The sequence below is a fragment of the Perissodus microlepis genome, chromosome 8, assembly GCF_051167445.1.
Source record: "Perissodus microlepis isolate ML-2025 ecotype Zambia chromosome 8, ASM5116744v1, whole genome shotgun sequence".
In the NCBI taxonomy this organism is placed as follows: domain Eukaryota; kingdom Metazoa; phylum Chordata; class Actinopteri; order Cichliformes; family Cichlidae; genus Perissodus; species Perissodus microlepis.
Genome location: NC_140468.1, coordinates 538419 through 560000, shown reverse-complemented (window position 1 = coordinate 560000; position 21582 = coordinate 538419). Strand labels below are relative to the sequence as shown.

Below are 21582 nucleotides of genomic sequence, written 5' to 3'. Positions count from 1 at the left end.
CACCCCAACCACACCTCACCTCACAGTAAATGATCATTTCCATTTTAAGCATTTCCAAATAATCATTTTCCATACTGCCAGTATAAATATACACAGTATACTGCCATCACTACAATATACATGTTTTACACAATCCTTTTGTTGTTGACATTTACAGGCTGTGTGCAAAAGGCCACACTCTTCAAATTCATGCCAACTAATATTTTTACGTCCAGTAGGTGTCCTAGTAGAGCAAATGAAGCTTCAAGAAGCTTTGCGCTGGGGTGAACCAATTGGATGAAAAGCTTCAGTGCTTCATGAAGTTTCATCTGCCCATCACTAGTAATTAGTAGTGGAAATAATTTCTGGTTCGCATTACAGAAATGTAGCAGTGACAATAATATTGTATGCTGTAATCGTACTGGGCAATTAGTGATACAAAACAACTGTTTTATCCTGTGAATAAAAGTATATGTTTTTGTCAATGCACCATGGTAATAACAGAAGCGAAACGCAATATTCTGTCAGGACAATTCACTATTTATGCACAATACACAAAGGAGCATAGCGCGACCATTTCTGTTCAGCGCCAGACTTGCTTGTAACCTATATCACCAATTATGTTATGAAAATGACGTATTAACTACAACAGCAGACTGACCTTTGTGGAAATGCTTGGAGCAGACTAACATCTGAGCTGGAGTGTTCTGGGACGTTATATTTGGTCTTTGAATGGCTGCAATCCAGGCCATCCGTCGCCTCTTTGTTACTTCGGAAACATGGCTCGAACAATTTCTCTTCAACGACGTAATCCGATAACAACGATCTCTTTACCCGTCGGCTTCCCGTGGCTGTCATGCGACCGGCTATTGCAGTTAATAATACAACAGCTTCTTGCCATTTTTTGTGTTTGTTTTTATCGCTGTGTAATGTAATTTCAATTGAAAGCCTGCATGCGCTAGTACCTCTTGCCACGATTCTTGTTCCCAGAATCCTTTGCGGTTTTACCCCTGAATGACGTCACATTTTCAATCTCTATAAGAGGAGTTTGTAACCGGGAATCTGTAACAGACTCTGACGTAGGCAGAAGAAGCAGATCAGTAAATGTTGCAGAGATGTTAAGAAAAATATGCATTAATAAAAAGATTATACAGCCTCCTGTATCTGCTCATATAGTAGTGGAAAACTCCACACATGTCAGGGCAGCATGTACAGTCTCGTACGTGCAGCGTACAAACAGATAAATCTCACTCTTCTGGTTTCCTTTCACTTGGTAACAGGAGGTAGGAGATATCAGACATGGTCTCTGCCTCTGAGATCAGCAGAGCAGAGAACTCCCCTCAGAGGTGAGGATGGAACCACAAAGTGGCTTTGACCTATTACACATTCAATTCCCAAGACACAAACACATTCTTGTGTGGCTGTCCGCCATCTAAGAGAGCAGGCGTAACAGAGATCAAAAAACAGTAGCCACGCTGAGAAGGACAGAGAAAAGCACGAGAAGATTCTTTACAACAATTCTGAATCCAAGTTCTTCAATGTTTATGGACCCATGACCTCTGTGATCGCCATCACCAGGCAGAGAGCAGGAGGTGGTGAGGCAGCAAACATCATAATACCATGTTTGTAATCCGCCCAATAAATTAAAAAAAAATCAGAAGTAACAAAGTTTTGATTGCTTTTGTTTATTTTAATAATGTTTAATAATGTAGCAGACGGTCTCTACTAAAATGAAGCTCTGGTACCAGTGAACATAATCTCTGTACACATGCCAGGCAAGGAAAATAGGACACACCTTTCAGATATGCTGTGAGCCGAATGGGTCATGTTAAGAAAACTGTAGATAAAAACAATAAATTCAACTGAAGAAGTTCTGAAAATGAGAAAGGTGAAATCAAAATCAAAATCTTACTGTTGATCTTACAAGCACACCCTTCATCTTTAAAGACAAATCCTTCAGTGGAAGAGTTTCTCTCGTGTGTGACCTTTCATGTGTCTCTTCAGATTTCCCTGTCGAGTGAATCTTTCTCCACAAACACCACAGCAAAATGGTTTCTTTCCTGTGTGAACAACAGTGTGTCTTTTGAGCGTAGTCTGCTCTCTAAACATTTTCCCACAAACATCACAGCCATACGGTTTCTCTCCTGTGTGGACGTTTGTGTGTCTTTTCAACGTATTCTGCTGTCTGAATCGTTTCCCACAGACATCACAACTAAACGGTTTCTCTCCCGTGTGAACTCTTATGTGTCTCTTCAGAACGCCCTGCTCTGCAAATCTTTCCCCGCACACAGTGCAACCAAAGGGTCTCTCTCCAGTGTGCACTCTGGTGTGTCGTTTCAGAGCGCCCTGTTCTGTGAACCTTTCCCCACACACGCTACAACCGAACGGTCTCTCCCCTGTGTGAACTCTCATGTGTCGCTTCAGATGGGTTTTGCAACGAAATGTTTTCCCACAGTCGTCACAGCCAAACTGTTTCTCTCCCGTGTGCACACGCATGTGTCTTTTAAAGTTGTACTGAAGCGTAAACCTTTTCCCACATGCATCACATCCGTAGGGTTTCTCCCCCGTGTGCACTCTCATGTGGGATTTAAAGAGCGTCTTACGGCTAAACGTCTTACCACAAACACCACAGCCAAATGGTTTCTGTCCTGTGTGAATTTTCATCTGTGACTCTACATTTAGCTTCAAGCTGAAACAGTTTTCAGCAGCCAAACAGGTGGAGGACATTTTTTCTGTCTGACCTGTCCTCTGTGTTTGAAGAAAGTCCTCTTGTTCCAGAGTATTTACACTTAAATCAGGCGCCCTGCTGTCCTTCAAACTGCCGTCAGTGTCTTCGTTTGAAGGCCCAGAAACTGAGAAAGATTCCTCCCTGTCACCACCATCGAAGCTGTCCTCAATCTCACAGACACCTGGAACCTCCTCAGCAGTATCTAGTTGTTTGTGGTGGTTTGGATCCAGGTTACTGGCTGGTTCTGGTTCTCCACAGTTACTTTCATCACTTTCTGTTTTTATCGGTTGAATAGAGCTGCTGTCTTCAGTTTGGCTGTGAGGACTCTCTTCTTCATCTTCCCTCTTCACCCAAACAGCGATGATTGGGAACCTCATCTCTTCCTCCTGCTCCCGCCCATCAGCTGGTGCTCCCTCCCCATTGGTCCAGAGCTCCTCGTGTTCCTCTTTTATATGGAAATTATCTGGATCCTGCTGCTCCAGACTCGGGCTCCAGGGAACCTCCTCTTTAATCACCACCACCTTCTGGATGTCTGTAGGTAACACTGAAACACAAACACAACAAACACTGAGTTTGTCTCATGCAGCAGCGCAGATGGAGGACATCATGGCCACTGGGTGTTTCTTCTTCACTCACTATCTGTTAACAGACCTCTCTGTACTGAATCATACTTGTTATTAACCTCTGTCTCTCTTCCACAGCATGTCTTTATCCTGTCTTCCTTCTCTCACCCCAACCGGTCGCAGCAGATGGCCCCGCCCCTCCCTGAGCCTGGTTCTGCCGGAGGTTTCTTCCTGTTAAAAGGGAGTTTTTCCTTCCCACTGTTGCCAAAGTGCTTGCTCATAGGGGGTCATATGATTGTGTCATTGTGTGATTACCTTACAATATAAAGCGCCTTGAGGCGACTGTTGTTGTGATTTGGCGCATTATAAATAAAGCTGAACTGAATTGAATTTAACAACTTTAACATCATTCCAAACTCTTCAACGCTTTATCCTTAACGATTCATAACGTGGCGTCCTGCTGATGTCATCGTTCTGTTGTTGCTCTGTGTAAATGTGTTTTTATCTGTTTCATGTGTCAGGAGGTTTTTGCATGCTGGTGTAAAACACATCCGTCACACTGAAAATAACGAGTAAACAGGGACAGCACGTCTGTAAAAGCCCTGCACCCTCAGCCACGCTGTGGCACTCCTGTAGTAGACTCAAAGCATGAAAATCTTACTGCTGACATGCACACACCTCATCTTTAAAGACAAATCCTGCATTGGAAGAGTTTCTCCCATGTGTGACCTTTCATGTGCCTCTTCAGATTTCCCTGTCGAGTGATTCTTTCTCCACAAACACTGCAGCAGAATGGTTTCTCTCCTGTGTGAACAACAGGTCAGTGACTCTACAACCCGGGCAGCAGGACGACGTTCTTCAGCCTCTTTAAATGACGCTCGATGGCCATTGTTGTTGTCGTGATTAATTATTTAAATGACCTTTAACCTCTGAGGTTACCTCGTCCTAAAAACTGCTCGCACACAAAAATGTGATGAAAACCTTGTAAAAAGGTTCGACTTTTCCAGAATAATAAACTTCATCCACCCGTGCTGGTCTGAGGAAGAGCAGGAAGTACGTTTGGTGTGTGTTGGAAGCTTAACGTCCAATCAGCTTCCTGTACCTGAGGTCAGCTGTGCCAGCCACAGGCTCTGAGGAAGAGCTCACTCCTTCATCGCCCCTACCTGATTTCAGGGTGGATACAAAGGTGGATGATTTCTAGGCTGTACTCTCCTATTCCAATCAGAGGTCAGCTTGATATCCAGGACGCGCTCACAAAGCTACACTAAACTCAGCTGCTGACAAACAGACTTCACATTTTAACAGCTGAACTTCTCAACATGAAGCAAGAACTCTGGTTTCCTTCATCATCATCAGCCTGCTAACCTGAGCTGCTCAGAGCCACGACAGCATCTGACGGCCTGAGCTCTCGAAACAGGCCCACATTCATCCAGGCCATGGAGTCAGAGCAGCTCACAGGACTGCACACTGACGGCAGTCAGGACGTGCTCTCACCTGTTCTCAGGTACATCTGGGACGTCCAGGTGGGAGTTATGTTTTTAAAGCTGACTGAAACGACAGACTCACGTTGACAATCAAACAAAATCTTTTTCTGAACACGAGCCCGACTCTCTGTGCTGAATCAGACGATTAACAGGTGGACTCATGTTGTTTTACTGATCTGTGTTCTAGTTATTATTTTTAATGTCGAGCAGGTCAGTGACTCTGAGCCTGAAGCCAAACACCACAGCAGAAAGTCTGACTAACGTGGATAAATGAATAAAGGCTCAGTAGGTCTTCATCTTTGGAGTTTTTATTCACTCGTGTAAATATCTTCAATTTAAACTTCGCCCTGGTTGGTTTTTTTTATCTGCTTCTATGGATACCGATTTCCTGCGTGGCTGTACCATAAAAACACGCTCACTGCGCCGTGTGCGCGCCGTAAACCGTCCGGGTGCTACAAACAGTTCCGCCTTCTTCAGCACAAAATGCTGAATTATGAGCCCGATGGAGCAGCGGGCTGCTGATGGAGCTGATGGAGGGGTGGGGTGAGCGGCTAACAGCTAGCTGCTCCTCCACTACCGCTCCGCTAGCTCCTCGGTTCTTACCGGAGCTCCGGTCTGTGACGTCCTCCCGGGGCTCGCGGGCTTCGGCGCTTCGAGCGTTTGGTCCACCCGCCGAGCGCGCGCTCTTAGAGTCCCGCCGGCTCACATATTTACCTCCGTTCATCGTGTCCTCGCTACTTGTGGCCTCAGACACACACCGCGCCTGCGCAGAAGCGCAAACTCCCTCCCCCCTCCGAAGCGTGCTCCGTCACCATGGCAACCGCAGCCTCCAGCGCAGAGACCGTACATTAGATAGTCTTGGATCAGCCAGAGGGACGTCCCCATCGGTGCGACGGACGCAGGCGAAAATATGAGCTAAAGATGAATATCAATAAAAAAAATACACGCTGGGGTCACACGTGACATGAAAAAAACCCGCCGCGCGCGCGGAGTGAACCCCGCCCCCTGCTGCCTCATTTTAAAGTTACAGATGTGACTGTGAACAAACAGCAGCTCTCTGCACACCTGATGATGTTGTTCAGAATGTAAATGTAAGCAAAGTAAGTGCGTCAGTCACACTTATGATCATCACGTCATTACATACATTAACAGGCAGTGACCAATCAGCTCTCATATATATACGTATATATACATATATGTATATATAAAATATAAACTGCGTTTATTGCCTATTGTGCTTCATGATGCTGGCAGTCCTGCTCCTTCAGTCTCTGTACCACACTGAGCAGCCTGCACAGATGAACCCAGCCCAGTTCTGTGAGGTGAAGGTCAGCGGTGGAAGCCTGCAGGTGGAGCGTTTCCTGCCCCGCAGCGGTGACGTCTCCATTTAAGGATTTAAACATGGCGGTGGGTCTGCAGGATTACAGACCGCACGGGCAACAGAATGAAATGAGTGCTTACATAAGAAGATTAACTCCAGTCCACACACAGTCTCACACACACACACACATCTGCCAGCTCCTGTAATCTCACGAACACAACGTCACAGCGGTAAAGTCTCTGCTGCTTCCAGCTGTTTCTCCATTTTTTCAAACCTGCAGCCACTGTGACACAGACAGGGCTGTTTTCAGCTCACACAGGTGAGCTGGGGTCACTCAGCTACAGGTAAACTGTTTCTTATAAAATGCTGTTAAAAGTTTCAGTAACCATACATGAAGGATGTGGGTCGTTCACATGTTCTTACAGGCTCTGGTATCCACTCACACAAGCTGAAGCTGGGCCAGATGTTCCTGCCTGGTTCAGGCGGCTTGTAATGATACTGTGATGAGCTCAGTGTAAGAGCAGTGCAGGCTGCGAGAGCTCACTTTAATAATCACAACAACAGTAAATGTCTGACTCTCTCTCTTCCTCCTTCATCGTCCCATGATGTCACTGAATGAGAGAGGGAGAGAGAGAGGGGTGGAGCGAGCTGCAGGCAGGCTGAAGCCTCTCTGAGCTCGTCTCTTTGTCTGAGCGGAGCCAACATGACGGAGCCTCCGAGTCCCAGCGTGGAGCTCCAGAGTCTGCAGCCGGGCCAAGGTCAGTGTGTGCGTCTGCTGTCGTCACACTGCGAGGACGCAGCAGGTAGAACAGTCCAGTTAACTTATACTTTTATTTCTAAACTTTATTTAAAGTGCAGAGAGTTCCTGCTGCACTCTGATTGGTGGGTTTGTCTGAACTTTGGCTGGTTTTAGACTCCAAAGCTTCAAACGGACTCAGTGTGCATGAATGTGAACTCGGAGAGGAGCCGGCTCTTAGCTCGGGGTTTAAAGTCTGCAGGTCAAAGGTAGTGATGGACTCACAGGAAGCAGGAAGACTGCACTGCTGTGGTCGAGGCGTTCAGGGGAACCGGAGCGAGCAGGAAAACGAGCTGCTCTGCTGCTTCTGTTGTTCTGATGAATCATTGCTGTCACATGACGGACTCCAAACACTCGACTGTAGAAGAAGAAAAGTTTGAACAGAGAGACTGGGCTTATTCACATTTTGTACTTTAAACAAGCCGAGACTAAAATTAAACGTTAATTCAAACATGGTGAGAGCAGCGGGGTCAGGAATGTCGTGACCTCTGCGTGGACATGTTACCTTTCCTGTGGCAGGCTTGATTTAATCCAACAGTCCAGATGGGATAACAGCATCTGCATTAAAGCTTGATAATCTCTGTGGTGGACAGCTGCATACTCACAGTCTGCACTCGAGCAGAAGCTTCCTGGTTTCCACCTGAAGTCAGAGCTCTTCTGACCAATCACAGCTTTGCTCAGACATCAGCTGCTTACAGCAGAAGTACCAAATATTAATGATTACCCCAGTGAGGGTAAGTTTTCTAGGCTGAAGGCAAAACCTGAACTACTTCAACTCAAAGAACACTTTATTAGGAACACTAGCACAGTCTGTTAAAAGAGCTATAAATCTACTTTTTCAGAGAGGCGATAATTCTGCATACACATGGCCAAGTCCTGTTATCTTATTGATGTAATCCTAGAACACCAGTTTCCTCCCACAGGCCAAATGGATGAAATGATAATGGTTGGATGATGGATGGACGGATGGATAGATGGATAGATGATGATGGATGGACAGATGTTTGATGGATGGATCGATGGATGGATCGATGATGATGGATGGATGGATGTTTGATGGATGAATGTTTGATGGATGGATGTTTGATGGATGGATGTTTGATGGATGGATGGATGGATGGATGGATCGATGATGATGGATGGATGGATGTTTGGATGGATGGATTGATGGATGGATGGATGGATCGATCGATCGATGGATGGATGGATGGATCGATCGATGGATCGATCGATGATGATGATGGATGGACAGATGTTTGATGGATGAATGTTTGATGGATGGATGTTTGATGGATGGATGGATGGATAGATGATGATGGATGGACAGATGTTTGATGGATGGATGGATGTTTGATGGATGGATGGATGGATGTTTGATGGATGGATGATGGATGGATGGATGGATGGATGGATGGATGGATGATGGATGGATGGATGGACAGAGGTTTGATGGATGGATGGATGGATGGATGTATGATGGATGGATGATGGATGGATGGATGGATGGATGGATGGATGGATGGATGTTTGATGGATGGATGGATGGATGATGGATGGATGGATGGATGGATGGATGTCTGATGGATGGATGGATGGATGGATAGATGATGATGGATGGACAGATGTTTGATGGATGGATGGATGGATGGATTGATGTTTGATGGATGGATGGATGGATGGATGGATGGATGATGGATGGATCGATGATGATGGATGGATGGATGCATGGATGTTTGGATGATGGATGGATGGATCAATGTTGATGGATGGATGGATGTTTGATGGATGGATGGATGGATGGATGGATGGATGGATTGATGTTTGATGGATGGATGGATGGATGGATGGATGATGGATGGATGGATGGATCAATGTTGATGGATGGATGGATGTTTGATGGATGGATGGATGGATTGATGTTTGATGGATGGATGGATGGATGGATGGATGATGGATGGATGGATGGATCAATGTTGATGGATGGATGGATGTTTGATGGATGGATGGATGGATTGATGTTTGATGGATCGATCGATCGATCGATCGATCGATGATGATGGATGGATGTTTGGATGGATGGATTGATGTTTGATGGATGGATGGATCGATGTTGATGGATGGATGGATGTTTGATGGATGGATGGATTGATGTTTGATGGATGGATGGATGGATGGATGATGGATGGATCGATGATGATGGATGGATGGATGGATGTTTGATGGATGGATGGATGGATGATGGATGGATGGATGGATGGATGTCTGATGGATGGATGGATGGATGGATAGATGATGATGGATGGACAGATGTTTGATGGATGGATGGATGGATGGATTGATGTTTGATGGATGGATGGATGATGGATGGATCGATGATGATGGATGGATGGATGCATGGATGTTTGGATGATGGATGGATGGATCAATGTTGATGGATGGATGGATGTTTGATGGATGGATGGATGGATGGATGGATGGATTGATGTTTGATGGATGGATGGATGGATGGATGGATGATGGATGGATGGATGGATCAATGTTGATGGATGGATGGATGTTTGATGGATGGATGGATGGATTGATGTTTGATGGATGGATGGATGGATGGATGGATGATGGATGGATGGATGGATCAATGTTGATGGATGGATGGATGTTTGATGGATGGATGGATGGATTGATGTTTGATGGATCGATCGATCGATCGATCGATGATGATGGATGGATGTTTGGATGGATGGATTGATGTTTGATGGATGGATGGATCGATGTTGATGGATGGATGGATGTTTGATGGATGGATGGATTGATGTTTGATGGATGGATGGATGGATGGATGGATGATGGATGGATCGATGATGATGGATGGATGGATGGATGTTTGATGGATGGATGGATGGATGGATGGATTGATGTTTGATGGATGGATGGATGTTTGATGGATGGATGGATGGATTGATGTTTGATGGATGGATGGATGGATGGATGGATTGATGTTTGATGGATGGATAGATGGATGGATGATGGATGGATGGATGGATCAATGTTGATGGATGGATGGATGGATGGATGATGGATGGATCAATGGATGGATGATGATGGATGGATGGATGGATGGATCAATGTTGATGGATGGATGGATGTTTGATGGATGGATGGATGATGGATGGATGGATGGATGGATCAATATTGATGGATGGATGAATGTTTGATGGATGGATGGATGGATGATGGATGGATCAATGGATGGATGTTTGATGGATGGATGGATGGATGGATGGATGGATCAATGTTGATGGATGGATGGATGTTTGATGGATGGATGGATGGATGATGGATGGATGGATCAATGTTGATGGATGGATGGATGTTTGATGGATGGATGGATGGATGGATGGATGGATCAATGTTGATGGATGGATGGATGGATGGATGGATCGATTGATCGATCGATGATGATGGATGGATGTTTGATGGATGGATGGATGGATGGATGATGGATGGATGGATCAATGTTGATGGATGGATGGATGTTTGATGGATGGATGGATGGATGATGGATGGATGGATGGATCAATGTTGATGGATGGATGGATGTTTGATGGATGGATGGATGGATGGATGGATGGATGGATGGATCGATGATGATGGATGGATGTTTGATGGATGGATGGATGGATGATGGATGGATGGATCAATGTTGATGGATGGATGGATGTTTGATGGATGGATGGATGGATGGATGGATGATGGATGGATGGATGGATCAATGTTGATGGATGGATGGATGTTTGATGGATGGATGGATGGATGGATGGATCGATCGATGATGATGGATGGATGTTTGATGGATGGATGGATGGATGATGGATGGATGGATCAATGTTGATGGATAGATGGATGTTTGATGGATGGATGGATGGATGATGGATGGATGGATCAATGTTGATGGATGGATGGATGTTTGATGGATGGATGGATGGATGGATGGATGATGGATGGATGGATGGATCAATGTTGATGGATGGATTGATGTTTGATGGATGGATGGATGGATGTTTGATGGATGGATCGATCGATCGATTGATCGATCGATGATGATGGATGGATGTTTGGATGGATGGATCGATGTTGATGGATGGATCGATGTTGATGATGGATGGATGTTTGATGGATGGATGGATGGATGGATGGATGGATAGATGGATGGATGGATGGATGGATGGATAGATGGATGGATGGATGGATGGATGGATGGATGATGGATGGATGGATGGATCAATGTTGATGGATGGATGGATGTTTGATGGATGGATGGATCAATGTTGATGGATGGATGGATGGATTGATGTTTGATGGATGTTTGGATGGATGGATGTTTGATGGATGGATGGATGGATGGATTGATGTTTGATGGATGTTTGGATGGATGGATGTTTGATGGATGGATGGATGGATGGATGGATGGATTGATGTTTGATGGATGTTTGGATGGATGGATGTTTGATGGATGGATGGATGGATGGATTGATGTTTGATGGATGTTTGGATGGATGGATGTTTGATGGATGGATGGATGGATGGATTGATGTTTGATGGATGTTTGGATGGATGGATGTTTGATGGATGGATGGATGGATGGATTGATGTTTGATGGATGTTTGGATGGATGGATTTTTAATGTTTAATTTCGGTATCATTTGCTGAGACGTCCCTGCGTTTACTCTGGACCTCCTGTGTCACTGTTACCTTGGCTACCCGCACTGCCACGCTGTCATCATGGCTGACCTCTGGACAGTTTCACCACAGTAATCTGAAAGTGTGTACAACAACAACAAGGCATCTTTTGTTGTTTCCGTTTCTGACCCCAAGCCTCTAAGACGAGGAGTCACATGACCTCTGGTGACTTCATGTAAATGCAGGTGATTTGTGTGTCCTGCAGGCACATGAGGTCTGGCTGTTGCTTCGATTTGAATGAGGATGTAAATGTGGCCAACAGAGCAGAGTGAACCTGCAGTGTTCACAGGAAGTCCTGAAAGCTCCTGTAAGAACGTCGGGAGTGCAGCTCCAGTACATAATCCATAATGGTTTCATGTGTTTCAACAGAAATAACCATAAAAATAAATGTAAGCACCAACAGCTGGTTCTATCCCTGTGCTGTACAGGTCATGGGAATAAAGGAAATCCCAGACTGTGACATCACGGACACCTGACGGCGCAGTCCCGGCACTCGGTCAGAGCTGTGATCTGTGTTTGGTGACGGGCTTCATCTGAACCTGCAGAGCGGCCTCTGTAGACTGAACTCTGGCAGCAGCTTCAGGCTGCTGGGACTGCAGACCACTGTGGCTAATCACCTTCCCAGGAGCAATGAATAGATGCTTCACCTCCTCCATTCACTGGCAGGATGGAGGGATGAGGAGTAGGGAACACTTTCTGCTCATGCTCTCTTTTCTCAGCTGATGAACAAAAGCGAACATTTTCCGGTGTTGGGAGCAGAGAAAAGCTGCTGGTGTGGAGCTCGGAGTCCAAACTGCAGCGAGTGATTCAGTGATACGAGTTTAAAATCATCCTGGACAGGCTGAAATCAGATCACACCTCAGCTTCATCACAGTTTGGTTCTCACAGATCGATTATTTGATCATCCGCTCCAGCACCAACCGCTCTGTACGTGAGTGAAGGGCAGGTGTGATACAGGTGTGATACAGGTGTGATACAGGTGTGATACAGGTGTGATACAGGTGTGATACAGGTGTGATACAGGTGTTTCTGTGCTCCATTTGTAGGAAATGAAGCACATATCTGTACATGCTAAAGTCTGGAGCAGGTATTTCACTGCTGTCTGAGCTTTTCGCAGTTCAGGTCAACAGTGACTGTAGTAAAATACTTGGCCCATAATATGTGACTGACAGTGTTTCAGGTTAGTTCGATCTCTGCTCTCTTCCACACCGTGCACTGCTGGACTCAGAATAAGAACCTGCCAAAGCTGTCGACCCTCAGCCATAACACCGACCTGCAGTAAAGGCAGCAATGAGCTTCCTGTGAATGAACGGCGACGCACTGAGTCTGTGCGGAGGAGAGATGTATACTCAGGAGGGGTCTGATGTAACTCGAATCTGAGCTCAGTGCACATGTTAGAGTCCAGAAGAAGCCGGCGTTCAGGTTTTACTGCTTTGAGTGAATCTGCGGCCGGCGTCCGTGAGCAGAGCGGTCAAATTAATATCACACCTGGAAGCTCCTGCAGACACTAACGTCCTCTAATCCGCACTCTAAGAACAAAAACTGATGAGTCCTGCACTTCAGAGCCACTCGATTGTCCTCACTCAGCGAGGCAGGAGTGACCTTTGACCTCGAGACTGTAGACTTCTGTTCTCTCCATGTGGCCCCTGCTGTGTTTGGACTGCCCTGATGGAGGGTTTTTATCTCTGGGGCTGCAGTCTGAGCTGTCCTCGCCTCTTCAACGGGCTCCTTGTTCAGCCTGAGCTCTCAGCGTCTCTGCTGACTGAAACCTTTTGTCCACCGAGGCTGAAAAGATGCAGAACACAAGGAGGGAGGGTAGGAAGGATGAATGCAGAGACGGAGCAGGCCGGCGTGGAATCAGCTTGAAGTGGTCCTGTGATCAGAACCTCCGGCTCGGGCAGTTTATCGACTCTGTCCTCTGATTTTTAGCCTTTTTTATTCAGCTCTTTGCTGTAGATGCACATCAGAGCTGATGGTGATGTCCTCAGAGTCACATCAAACGTGAACATCAGAGTTTCAGGTCTGAGTTCAGACTGATCGCCTCCTGGCGAGCTGGAAAAGCTTTGAATGAATTCATATAAAACTCTGTAGTGTGGGCTCAGGTTGACTTCATGACCTAAAAAGCCTCACAGCTTAGAAACTGTGATTCATATAAGTGTGCTGTCTTCTCTGTGCTTGTGAATATAAAGAAAGTACCTCTGACCTCTCCTTCAAGGTCATCAGACTGATCTGAAGGTCAAGGTGTTAATGATGCTGTACAGAGAGATGAGGACATGTCAGGATACTTTCTTTGTTATTTGACAGGTTATAGCTACGTGTACAAAGCTCTCGGACCTCTGTAGCCGTGCGTGGTGCAGACAGGGTTAGGGATCGATCTGCTGATAGAAAAGCTCAGTGAGATGCAGCTGTGAGTGCTGATGTGGGTCACAGATTTCACAGGACTGCAACCTTTGATGGGTTAATCTGTCGCTGTGACTCTGATATAATCTGCTTACATCATGAGCCCCCCCTCGTGGTCTTTTTAATCTGTGATCAGCAGCTCAGCGACATACTTTAAGCTTCAGGATTCGGCCGCTCGTATCTGTGATGTCATCCTCTCAGTCGGTGCCCAGAGCAGCAGCTTCACTGTAAGTCTAAAGCTTCACCTCGCAGCAGCCCAGTACAACCACAGGGCAGCACTCACTGGTTTCTGGTTTCCACTCTCAGTGTTTTTCTCTCATGTTGGTGTTTGGAAGTTAGCACATGCTAACTATCTTGGTTAGCAAGTTGAATCACAGGAACTCAGACAGCTGCCAAATAACGTCCCACAAAATCCTCAATTTCACTCAGCACATCTGGAGCTCCGCCTTACATATACATACAAAAAACTTATCGGATAAAATAAGTTAAATGTCACTGTTATTATTGGCTGGCCGGAAACAGCGGGGGTGTCCGGAGGCTGCATCCACCAGCACAAACCGCTCTGTACGTGAGTGAAGGGCTTCGTGGTCTAAGTGGGCCGGGTCCTCCGAAAGCCGGGTAGACCGGAAGTGAGCGACTGTGAAATGGGACGGTCTAGTCTTCAGAATTACGTCACGAGCTCTCGGTGGAGTGAAACTCTGCCGTCTGCTCCTTGCTTTCTAAAATATAACCGGATGCTGGCGTAAACTCTCGACCGTCTCACACTTTGTTTAATCATTTTCTGTTTGACGTTTATTCAGCTGTGTGAAAATCCCGGATGAACCCTCCCGAGGGATTAATAAAGTTAAATTTAATCTAATCGAATAACTTTAATCTCAGCCAAACCGATTTACTCATGAATAAATAAAACACTGAAAAAAGCCAAACAATAACATGTTTAAGTTATCAAAGTGACTCATATATCATGTTTAACCTGAGTAGCGAAAGACCGCGGGGGTTTGAAGACGATGTGCCGGGAGTTTGCTGTTCTCCCCGGCTCAGATATTTGAAGTTTACACAGCTACATTCTTGCCTGAAAATATGCTAAAAGTTTTTTTTGCGACCCAGAAAGAGAAATAAGAGTAATATTAAAACTAAGCAGCTGCCCCCATTGTTGGAGACTGGAGTTGGCTGGGCCGCGCTATGAATTCTGCAATATGGTTTTTAATTTTGTTGTCCGGGTGGAAAATCGGGAGAAATTCGGGAGAATGGTGGCTCCGGGAGATTTTCGGGAGGGGCACTGAAATTTGGGATTCTCCCAGAAAAATCGTGAGGGTTGGCATGTCTGGACAGCAGAGGCGTTACAGCTGTAGTTTTGTTTTTTGTCTGTGTTTGTGCAGGCGCACAGTCTGCAGACAGCGGCATCGGGGACGTGGACGACCTGCCGGTTCCTCAGCAGATCCGGATCACCAACATCACCTGCGATTCATTCAAGATCAGCTGGGACATGGACAGCAGGGGCCGAGACAGGATCACACACTACTTCATCGACCTCAACAAGAAGGAGAACATGAGCTCCAACAAGTTCAAACACAAGGTGGGTCTGCAGAGCCGATCCTGGGCGCTCTGACTCTGCTTTAGACGATACAAAGCAAACGAACCGGTCGAGCAGAGTACTTTTTGTTTTCCAGGATGTGCCCACCAAGCTGGTGGCCAAAGCAGTTCCCCTGCCGATGACAGTGAGGGGCCACTGGTTCCTGAGTCCTCGCACAGAGTACACCGTGGCCGTTCAGACGGCCGCCAAACAGCCAGACGGAGAATACGCCGTTTCTCGGTGGAGCGAGATCATTGAGTTCTGCACTGCAGGTTAGACGGAAGCCTCTCAGTCCAAAAACCACACCTCTCCTCGCTGCTCGTGCACACTGATCCCTTTGGATCGATTTGCAGGTTAAAGCATCACGAGGATCGTCTTTGAGCTAATTTACTATCACACTGTTTTTAGTCCCACTGATAAAATAGACCCATAATTTAAAAAATTCCTTTGCAGTCGCACTATGGACTAACATAACTGATCTTTATCCACAGCCTAAATATAGGCTCAATGTTGAATGTCTGAGTCTGTGCATCTGCAGATTACTCCTCCATCCACCTGAACCAGCTGCTGCAGAAAGCAGAGGCGATCGCTGGCAGGATGCTGCCGTTCACCGTCTTCTACAGAAACCAGCAGGGGGAGTACTTCCAACAAGACAGGTGCGCCCCGCTCAGTGACCAAAACCCCGAGAGAGTTCTCCGTACAGCTGTGCTTTAGCCCTGTGTGTCATTCCAGAGATGCTCAGTCCTGCTTCTTGCTGCCGACGGTGAAAGACAACAGCGGCAGCCACGGGTCCCCCATCAGCGGCAAACTGGAGGGGATCTTCTTCAGCTGCAACACAGAGTTCAACACAGGAAAACCTCCCCAGGACTCCCCCTACGGGCCGTATCGCTTCCAGGTACCCTTTAGACCAGGGGTGTCAAACTCAAATACACAGTGGGCCAAAATTCAAAACTGGAACAAAGTCGCGAGCTAACATCAATATTTACTGAAAAAAAAGTCTTCCTCCAGATATAAGAATGAATCTTTTCTTATGGACTCAAACATGTTTTGCTGAAAAACTGAATATGGAACAAGCAAAGCTTAATACTAAACAATATATATATTAGCTGTATAATACCAGTAGGCCAGCTCTAATAGTAATTTTGTATGGCTTCGCGGGCCAAATGTAATTAGGCTGCGGGCCAGAGTTTGACACCTATGCTTTAGACCATCGGTCCCCAAGCCCTGGGCCATCGGCCAATACCGTTTTTTGCCAGGCCGCGAGAGTTGAGGCTCGGGTGTGAAATGTATGGTTTTCAGGGTTTTTACCGTTTTTTATCATGAACTTGGTTTCCCTGGGTCTTTTCCTTTGTGCTATGAATAAATCTTTTTTTTTGGTAGCGGTAGTAGTTTTATTTTGTTGTATTTATCCACGACACCATAAACCGGTCCGTGGCACAAAAAAGGTTGGGGACCGCTGATTTAGACCAACTCACGAAGCTTGGATGATGACATCTCCCCTTTTTTCCACTAAAGCGTGTTTGTTGAAGGGCGCTTCATGTCTTTGTGCATGTTGCTCGAGCAGGAGCCGTCCTCATGGCCTGTTTCAGGCCTTTTTGTTGAAGCCGTTAGGGTAGAAGACATGGCTCTACATCAATGTTACTGCTGTTGTAAAAAAAATGATATGTCAGCTGACATGTTGTAATGGGAATTAAAAGCTGGATTTAACAGCTATGAATTCCTGTAAACTGTCTGTTTGCCACTTATATATATATATATATACTTATAAATAATAAATATGTTTACCCCCAAATCTGAGGCGTGATAGAATTTAAAGACAATAAAAGGCTGCCAGCCTGTTGTAAAACAGAATTTTTGATTAGATTAACTGTAAATTAAATTAAGATTTTAAAAAGTATTCAGTCCAAAGTTAATAGTGCTTCCTTTTTAAAACATCCAGCTTAGATCAAATCTGTTTTCTTGCCGTATCTTTGCTGCTCTGGCTGTTGAACCTCACCGTGTCCGCCTTAAACCACTTTTTTAGGTTCAAAATTAAAATGTGAAAAAATTGAACGCTTTCACTTTTTACTGATATTTTATGTCACAGAAAAGTCAAAGATTACAAAAGTCTGATATTTTTATTGTTGCAAATTTGTTTTAAAAAGTAGTCAAAATAAAATGAATTTAAACTGACTGTTATTGCTGTGATTAAACGGGAAATAAACATTTATTCTTCAAACTCAATAAATTTGTGGATATTTGAAAAAATATATACTTTTTAAATTATTATTATTATTACTATTTTCTTTAATTTTACCAAGTTGGGTAAATAACTTTTAGAAGTGCACAAAAATATAAAACACACCATTTTTTGTTTCTGTACAGATCCGAGCAGATGTCCTCTTCAAACAGACCACCAACATGTACTTTGGGGATTTCTACTGCATGTACACGTCGTACCACTACGTGATCCTGGTCCTCGCTCCTGACGGCTCCAAAGGAGACGCTTTCTGTAAAGGGAGGCTGCCAGCCCTTGACAGGTCCAGCAACCGCTTCTTGACCTGCACCGAGGAGGAGGACGGCTCGTTGTCTTTCCGTCACGCTCAGGATGTCAACCTGGAGGTGATGTACACGGAGCCGGTGGATCTGAGGCTGGGAGCGGTGTCACAGATCAGCGGGCACCAGCTAATGAGCCTGTCCACCGCGAATGCCAAGAAAGACCCCAGCTGTAAGGTCTGCAACATCAGCGTAGGACGTTAGCGACTCTTCAGACTGAAATAACCAGCTCGTTTGCATAGCAGCTAGCAGCTAAGCTACTAACTGAATTTACCAGCCAGGCTCTGGCTCGTTACTGTGCATCGTGCATCGCCTGTGCAGCGGCACACTACGAGCAACATTTGCTGTCTATTGTGACAGTGCCCTCTAGTGGCCACATCATTATGACGGAAGCAAAACAGAGGCAGGTGAAAAAGCTGCAGAGCCAGAAGTTGAGGAGAGATGAGCTCGGGGTGGATGGATGGGTGCAGAGGAGTGAGCTGTTTGTTTTTTTAGCTGCAGGTTTAGAATTGTAATCAAAATGGAAACGATATCAGAGCATTAACAAAATACTTGTTTTAACTCAAAGCTAATCGAGTTGGCGTTCCTCACTGCATGGATGACTGCACCTTCTACAGTCGGCTAAAACAGAGACTCTGATGTGGCTGAAACCAGATGCATCCTCAGTCATGTTTCCTCTCCTTCTTTATGTCCTCGTCACCTTCACATGTTTTCTGTCCACCGTCTCTGACAGGAAGCTGCAGGCAGGAAGCTCGCAGCACTTTTATCATGTGACTGATGGCTGAAGTGGACTTTACAGACTAACTGCTTCAGAGGTTTTATACTTTGGTAATCTGATGAAGCTCTTTCCTGTAATTAATTCATTTTTTTAACTGAATGCTTTACATTCCTGTTTTCCTCGTTTGTAGACCCCCAACATCACCAAACTTAATCTACTAATTAAAAATATTGAAACTACAGCTCCCAGAATGCTTTGAGTGTGTTGTTCGTGTGTTATTGTGAAGGGTGAGTTAGCAGTCAGCCGGTGTCTTTGTGACATTGAAGCAAAGTCGTGTCAGCTGTAAGCTGTGTGATGTTATTTTTAGAGGAAACAAGAACATGATGTTGATTCTGAAAGGCTCCTGAAACACGTTTTCGGCCTATAGAAACGTTTGAAACCAGGAATGTGACATTAAAGGGTTAGCGACGCACTCACAGTCCAATATCTATGTGATCTTTATTATTTTATCTTTGGGGTGGGACTCAGTTTCTGAGAAGTTACTTATTGGTTGGCTGATTATGTCGAGAAAAGGAAACAGAGCTTATTTATGACAGGAGACGTGTGGACGGAGCTCCTGATGGTGCACCTGATGGTGTGGCTGTGGAGCTCAGGTAGGACTCGCTCTAAAAACACTGAATTTGAAGCCTCACATCAAAAAAAAAAAAATCATCATTGGCCTGACTTTGGCACAAAAGAGTGTTTTAACTTTTTATCTGGAGTCTTGGAATAAATGACATCACTGAGAAAAGCAGATAGCGGTTATTTAAAATGCAAAACTGCAAATATAAAAATGACTTTGTGCTGGATAACAGTTGAGAAAATCTGAATCTGAAATCCTGGTTTTATGTACAGTTCAGTGAGCTCAAGATGCTTTTTAGTGTAAATCAGGGGTCGGCAACCTTTCTGATGATGAGTGCATCTAAACTTTCCTCAGAAGTCAGTGTGCCGTATGATGCATTAGCATTAAATGTAATAACGCTCTATATGAACAGTTAAACACTATATAGATCAACTTTATAGGATTATATTTGTTCACAGATGTTTGCAGCTGTCAGCGAATAGTTATCAGCTATTTGGAAACAAAAAAAATACTTTTTATCCATAACAGCAAATGAACTGAACAACAGAAAATGCAAATGCTATTTATGGTCTCCTCACAACAGTGATGAGAAAAATAAACTGAGCCAATATGGCATGTTTGTTAATACAGAGACACACATGTTAATGTGATCTCTGGTCTCCCACTCAGAGACACAGGTCTCCCAGTGTCCAGCATTCAGAGGCTACCTGAGGACTCATGTGAGAGAAAACCTGCTCACACAGACATGTAGAGCCGAATACTGTCAATAAGGCCTCTGCAATGTTCTGAAGACAGTTAAACCTGTCAGGTAGTGACGTCCAGCAGGTGAACATGCAGCTCCATGAACACACACAGCTGTGGGTTCCAGCTGCCCCCCTCTCCCTGTTAATGCCCTACCTGCCCCCCTGGCAACACTTTGCTAGACCCGCCCCTGCACAGTTACCAGCTGTCAGCTACATAGAAAAGGATCCTGGTGTTATTTGTCTCTCAGAAACAGTTCATAACTTCAACTCATCCATGTCACCTAAAAGGTAAACCTGTTTCTCCATCACCTGTTCAGCTCTGATGATCCAGTAAGGACATCTCCTGGTTTCATCTTCATGTTTCCCTCTCACCACATATCCAAACCCACATCATGACCAGCAGCTTTACAGCTGTGGCTCCAGCAAACATCAGCTGATACTAGAAATTATTATTAAATAAATTCTAACAGCTGATCAAGCTTAAACGTGCTGCTGTTGTTTAGCACGACATCCGCTGGTTTCCTCTTTCTGGCGCAAAGCGGACGATAAACAAACAAGAGAGACGATCAGCTGATCATTGATCAGTTTCATGATTGAAGTAGAAACAGGAGAGAATGAGAGAAGAAGAGGCAGCTGCAGCGTAAAGACGCAGAATAACTCAAACTTTGTGTCTTTTGTGACGATTCTGTCTTTTTAGGGGACTGTTGGCAGCTACTAACTAACCTTATGAATAAAATAAAGTTCACTGTCAGTAACATCATAGCACCACCCAGCTGTATAGAAACTCCGTCATGCTAGCTAGCACGCAGTACGACTTATTGTAGCTGACTGTAAAAAGTCAGCACAACGAAAATAAACTAAACTTGGTTTATATCTGACCCAGACAGACTGCAGCTCATAACTTCTCACCTGAAGTTCAGTTCACCTGACACTCGGACCGGCGGCCGCCTCGGGTCTCTGCTCCTCCTGCCTCCCCTTTCCCTCATCCACCTGCTGGCCTCTGTGGAAGCTTCGCCACAGCCACCACCAAACACCTGAGTTATTTTTACACATCTGCCAGCATCTGGCCAATCCACCACCTCTAATACTGTTGCAAAAAAAAAAATCATCGGCCCATAAACACGAAAAATCACCATCGGTCCATCGGCCATTTGCCCGGTATGCCTGATGGCCAGTCCCGCTACGGTAGTGCCATCAGTTAACCCTTCACATGCCCAGGGTTGCCAGGGTGTAAAGGATAAGGAACACGTCAACAGTCGGTTGCCCCCCAGTGAGCACGAGGCGACGCTGGGACGGAAAATCCTGAAATCACCAGCAGAACCAGAAACTTTCGAATGTTTTACTAAATGATTGCACGGTATCAAAATGTCTGTGGTGGTTCTC

At 45.3% G+C, this 21582-nt stretch overlaps 2 protein-coding genes across 5 annotated transcripts; one reads left to right on the top strand and one right to left on the bottom strand.

Annotated features, from left to right (window-relative positions):
• Window positions 1-1648: 1648 nt before the first annotated feature.
• On the bottom strand, window positions 1649-5607 carry LOC146380962 (uncharacterized). Its single transcript, XM_084936911.1, has 2 exons — window positions 5358-5607; window positions 1649-3251 (listed from the first exon to the last, which is right to left on the bottom strand). The coding sequence occupies exons 1-2, from the start codon at window positions 5476-5478 to the stop codon at window positions 1936-1938; spliced, it is 1437 nt and encodes a 478-aa protein (XP_084793037.1). The 5' UTR covers window positions 5479-5607; the 3' UTR covers window positions 1649-1935.
• Window positions 5608-6728: 1121 nt separating this feature from the next.
• On the top strand, window positions 6729-19075 carry LOC146380961 (phytanoyl-CoA hydroxylase-interacting protein-like). Of its 4 annotated transcripts, none has more exons than XM_084936909.1 (6): window positions 6729-6833; window positions 15388-15584; window positions 15679-15853; window positions 16120-16237; window positions 16314-16476; window positions 17946-19075. In XM_084936909.1, exons 1-6 carry the CDS (start codon window positions 6779-6781, stop codon window positions 18318-18320), a joined length of 1083 nt encoding a protein of 360 aa, XP_084793035.1. In that variant the 5' UTR covers window positions 6729-6778; the 3' UTR covers window positions 18321-19075. The 4 variants fall into 4 exon arrangements, with proteins under 4 accessions (XP_084793035.1, XP_084793033.1, XP_084793034.1 ...); XM_084936907.1 differs by having other exon boundaries at window positions 6763-6878; XM_084936908.1 differs by lacking the exon at window positions 6729-6833 and adding an exon at window positions 12610-13628.
• The last annotated feature ends 2507 nt before the right edge of the window (window positions 19076-21582 follow it).

What these genes read in the sequence shown, in the direction of transcription:
- LOC146380962 (XM_084936911.1), bottom strand. Translation starts at nt 5,478, where the DNA reads ATGAACGGAGGTAAATATGTGAGCCGGCGGGACTCTAAGAGCGCGCGC. An exon ending in CGTCACAGACCGGAGCTCCG is followed by an intron (nt 3,252 to 5,357) that starts GTAAGAACCGAG and finishes TTTGTGTTTCAG; the next exon opens with TGTTACCTACAGACATCCAG.
- LOC146380961 (XM_084936907.1), top strand. Translation starts at nt 6,779, where the DNA reads ATGACGGAGCCTCCGAGTCCCAGCGTGGAGCTCCAGAGTCTGCAGCCG. An exon ending in CCAACAAGTTCAAACACAAG is followed by an intron (nt 15,585 to 15,678) that starts GTGGGTCTGCAG and finishes TTTGTTTTCCAG; the next exon opens with GATGTGCCCACCAAGCTGGT. An exon ending in CATTGAGTTCTGCACTGCAG is followed by an intron (nt 15,854 to 16,119) that starts GTTAGACGGAAG and finishes GTGCATCTGCAG; the next exon opens with ATTACTCCTCCATCCACCTG.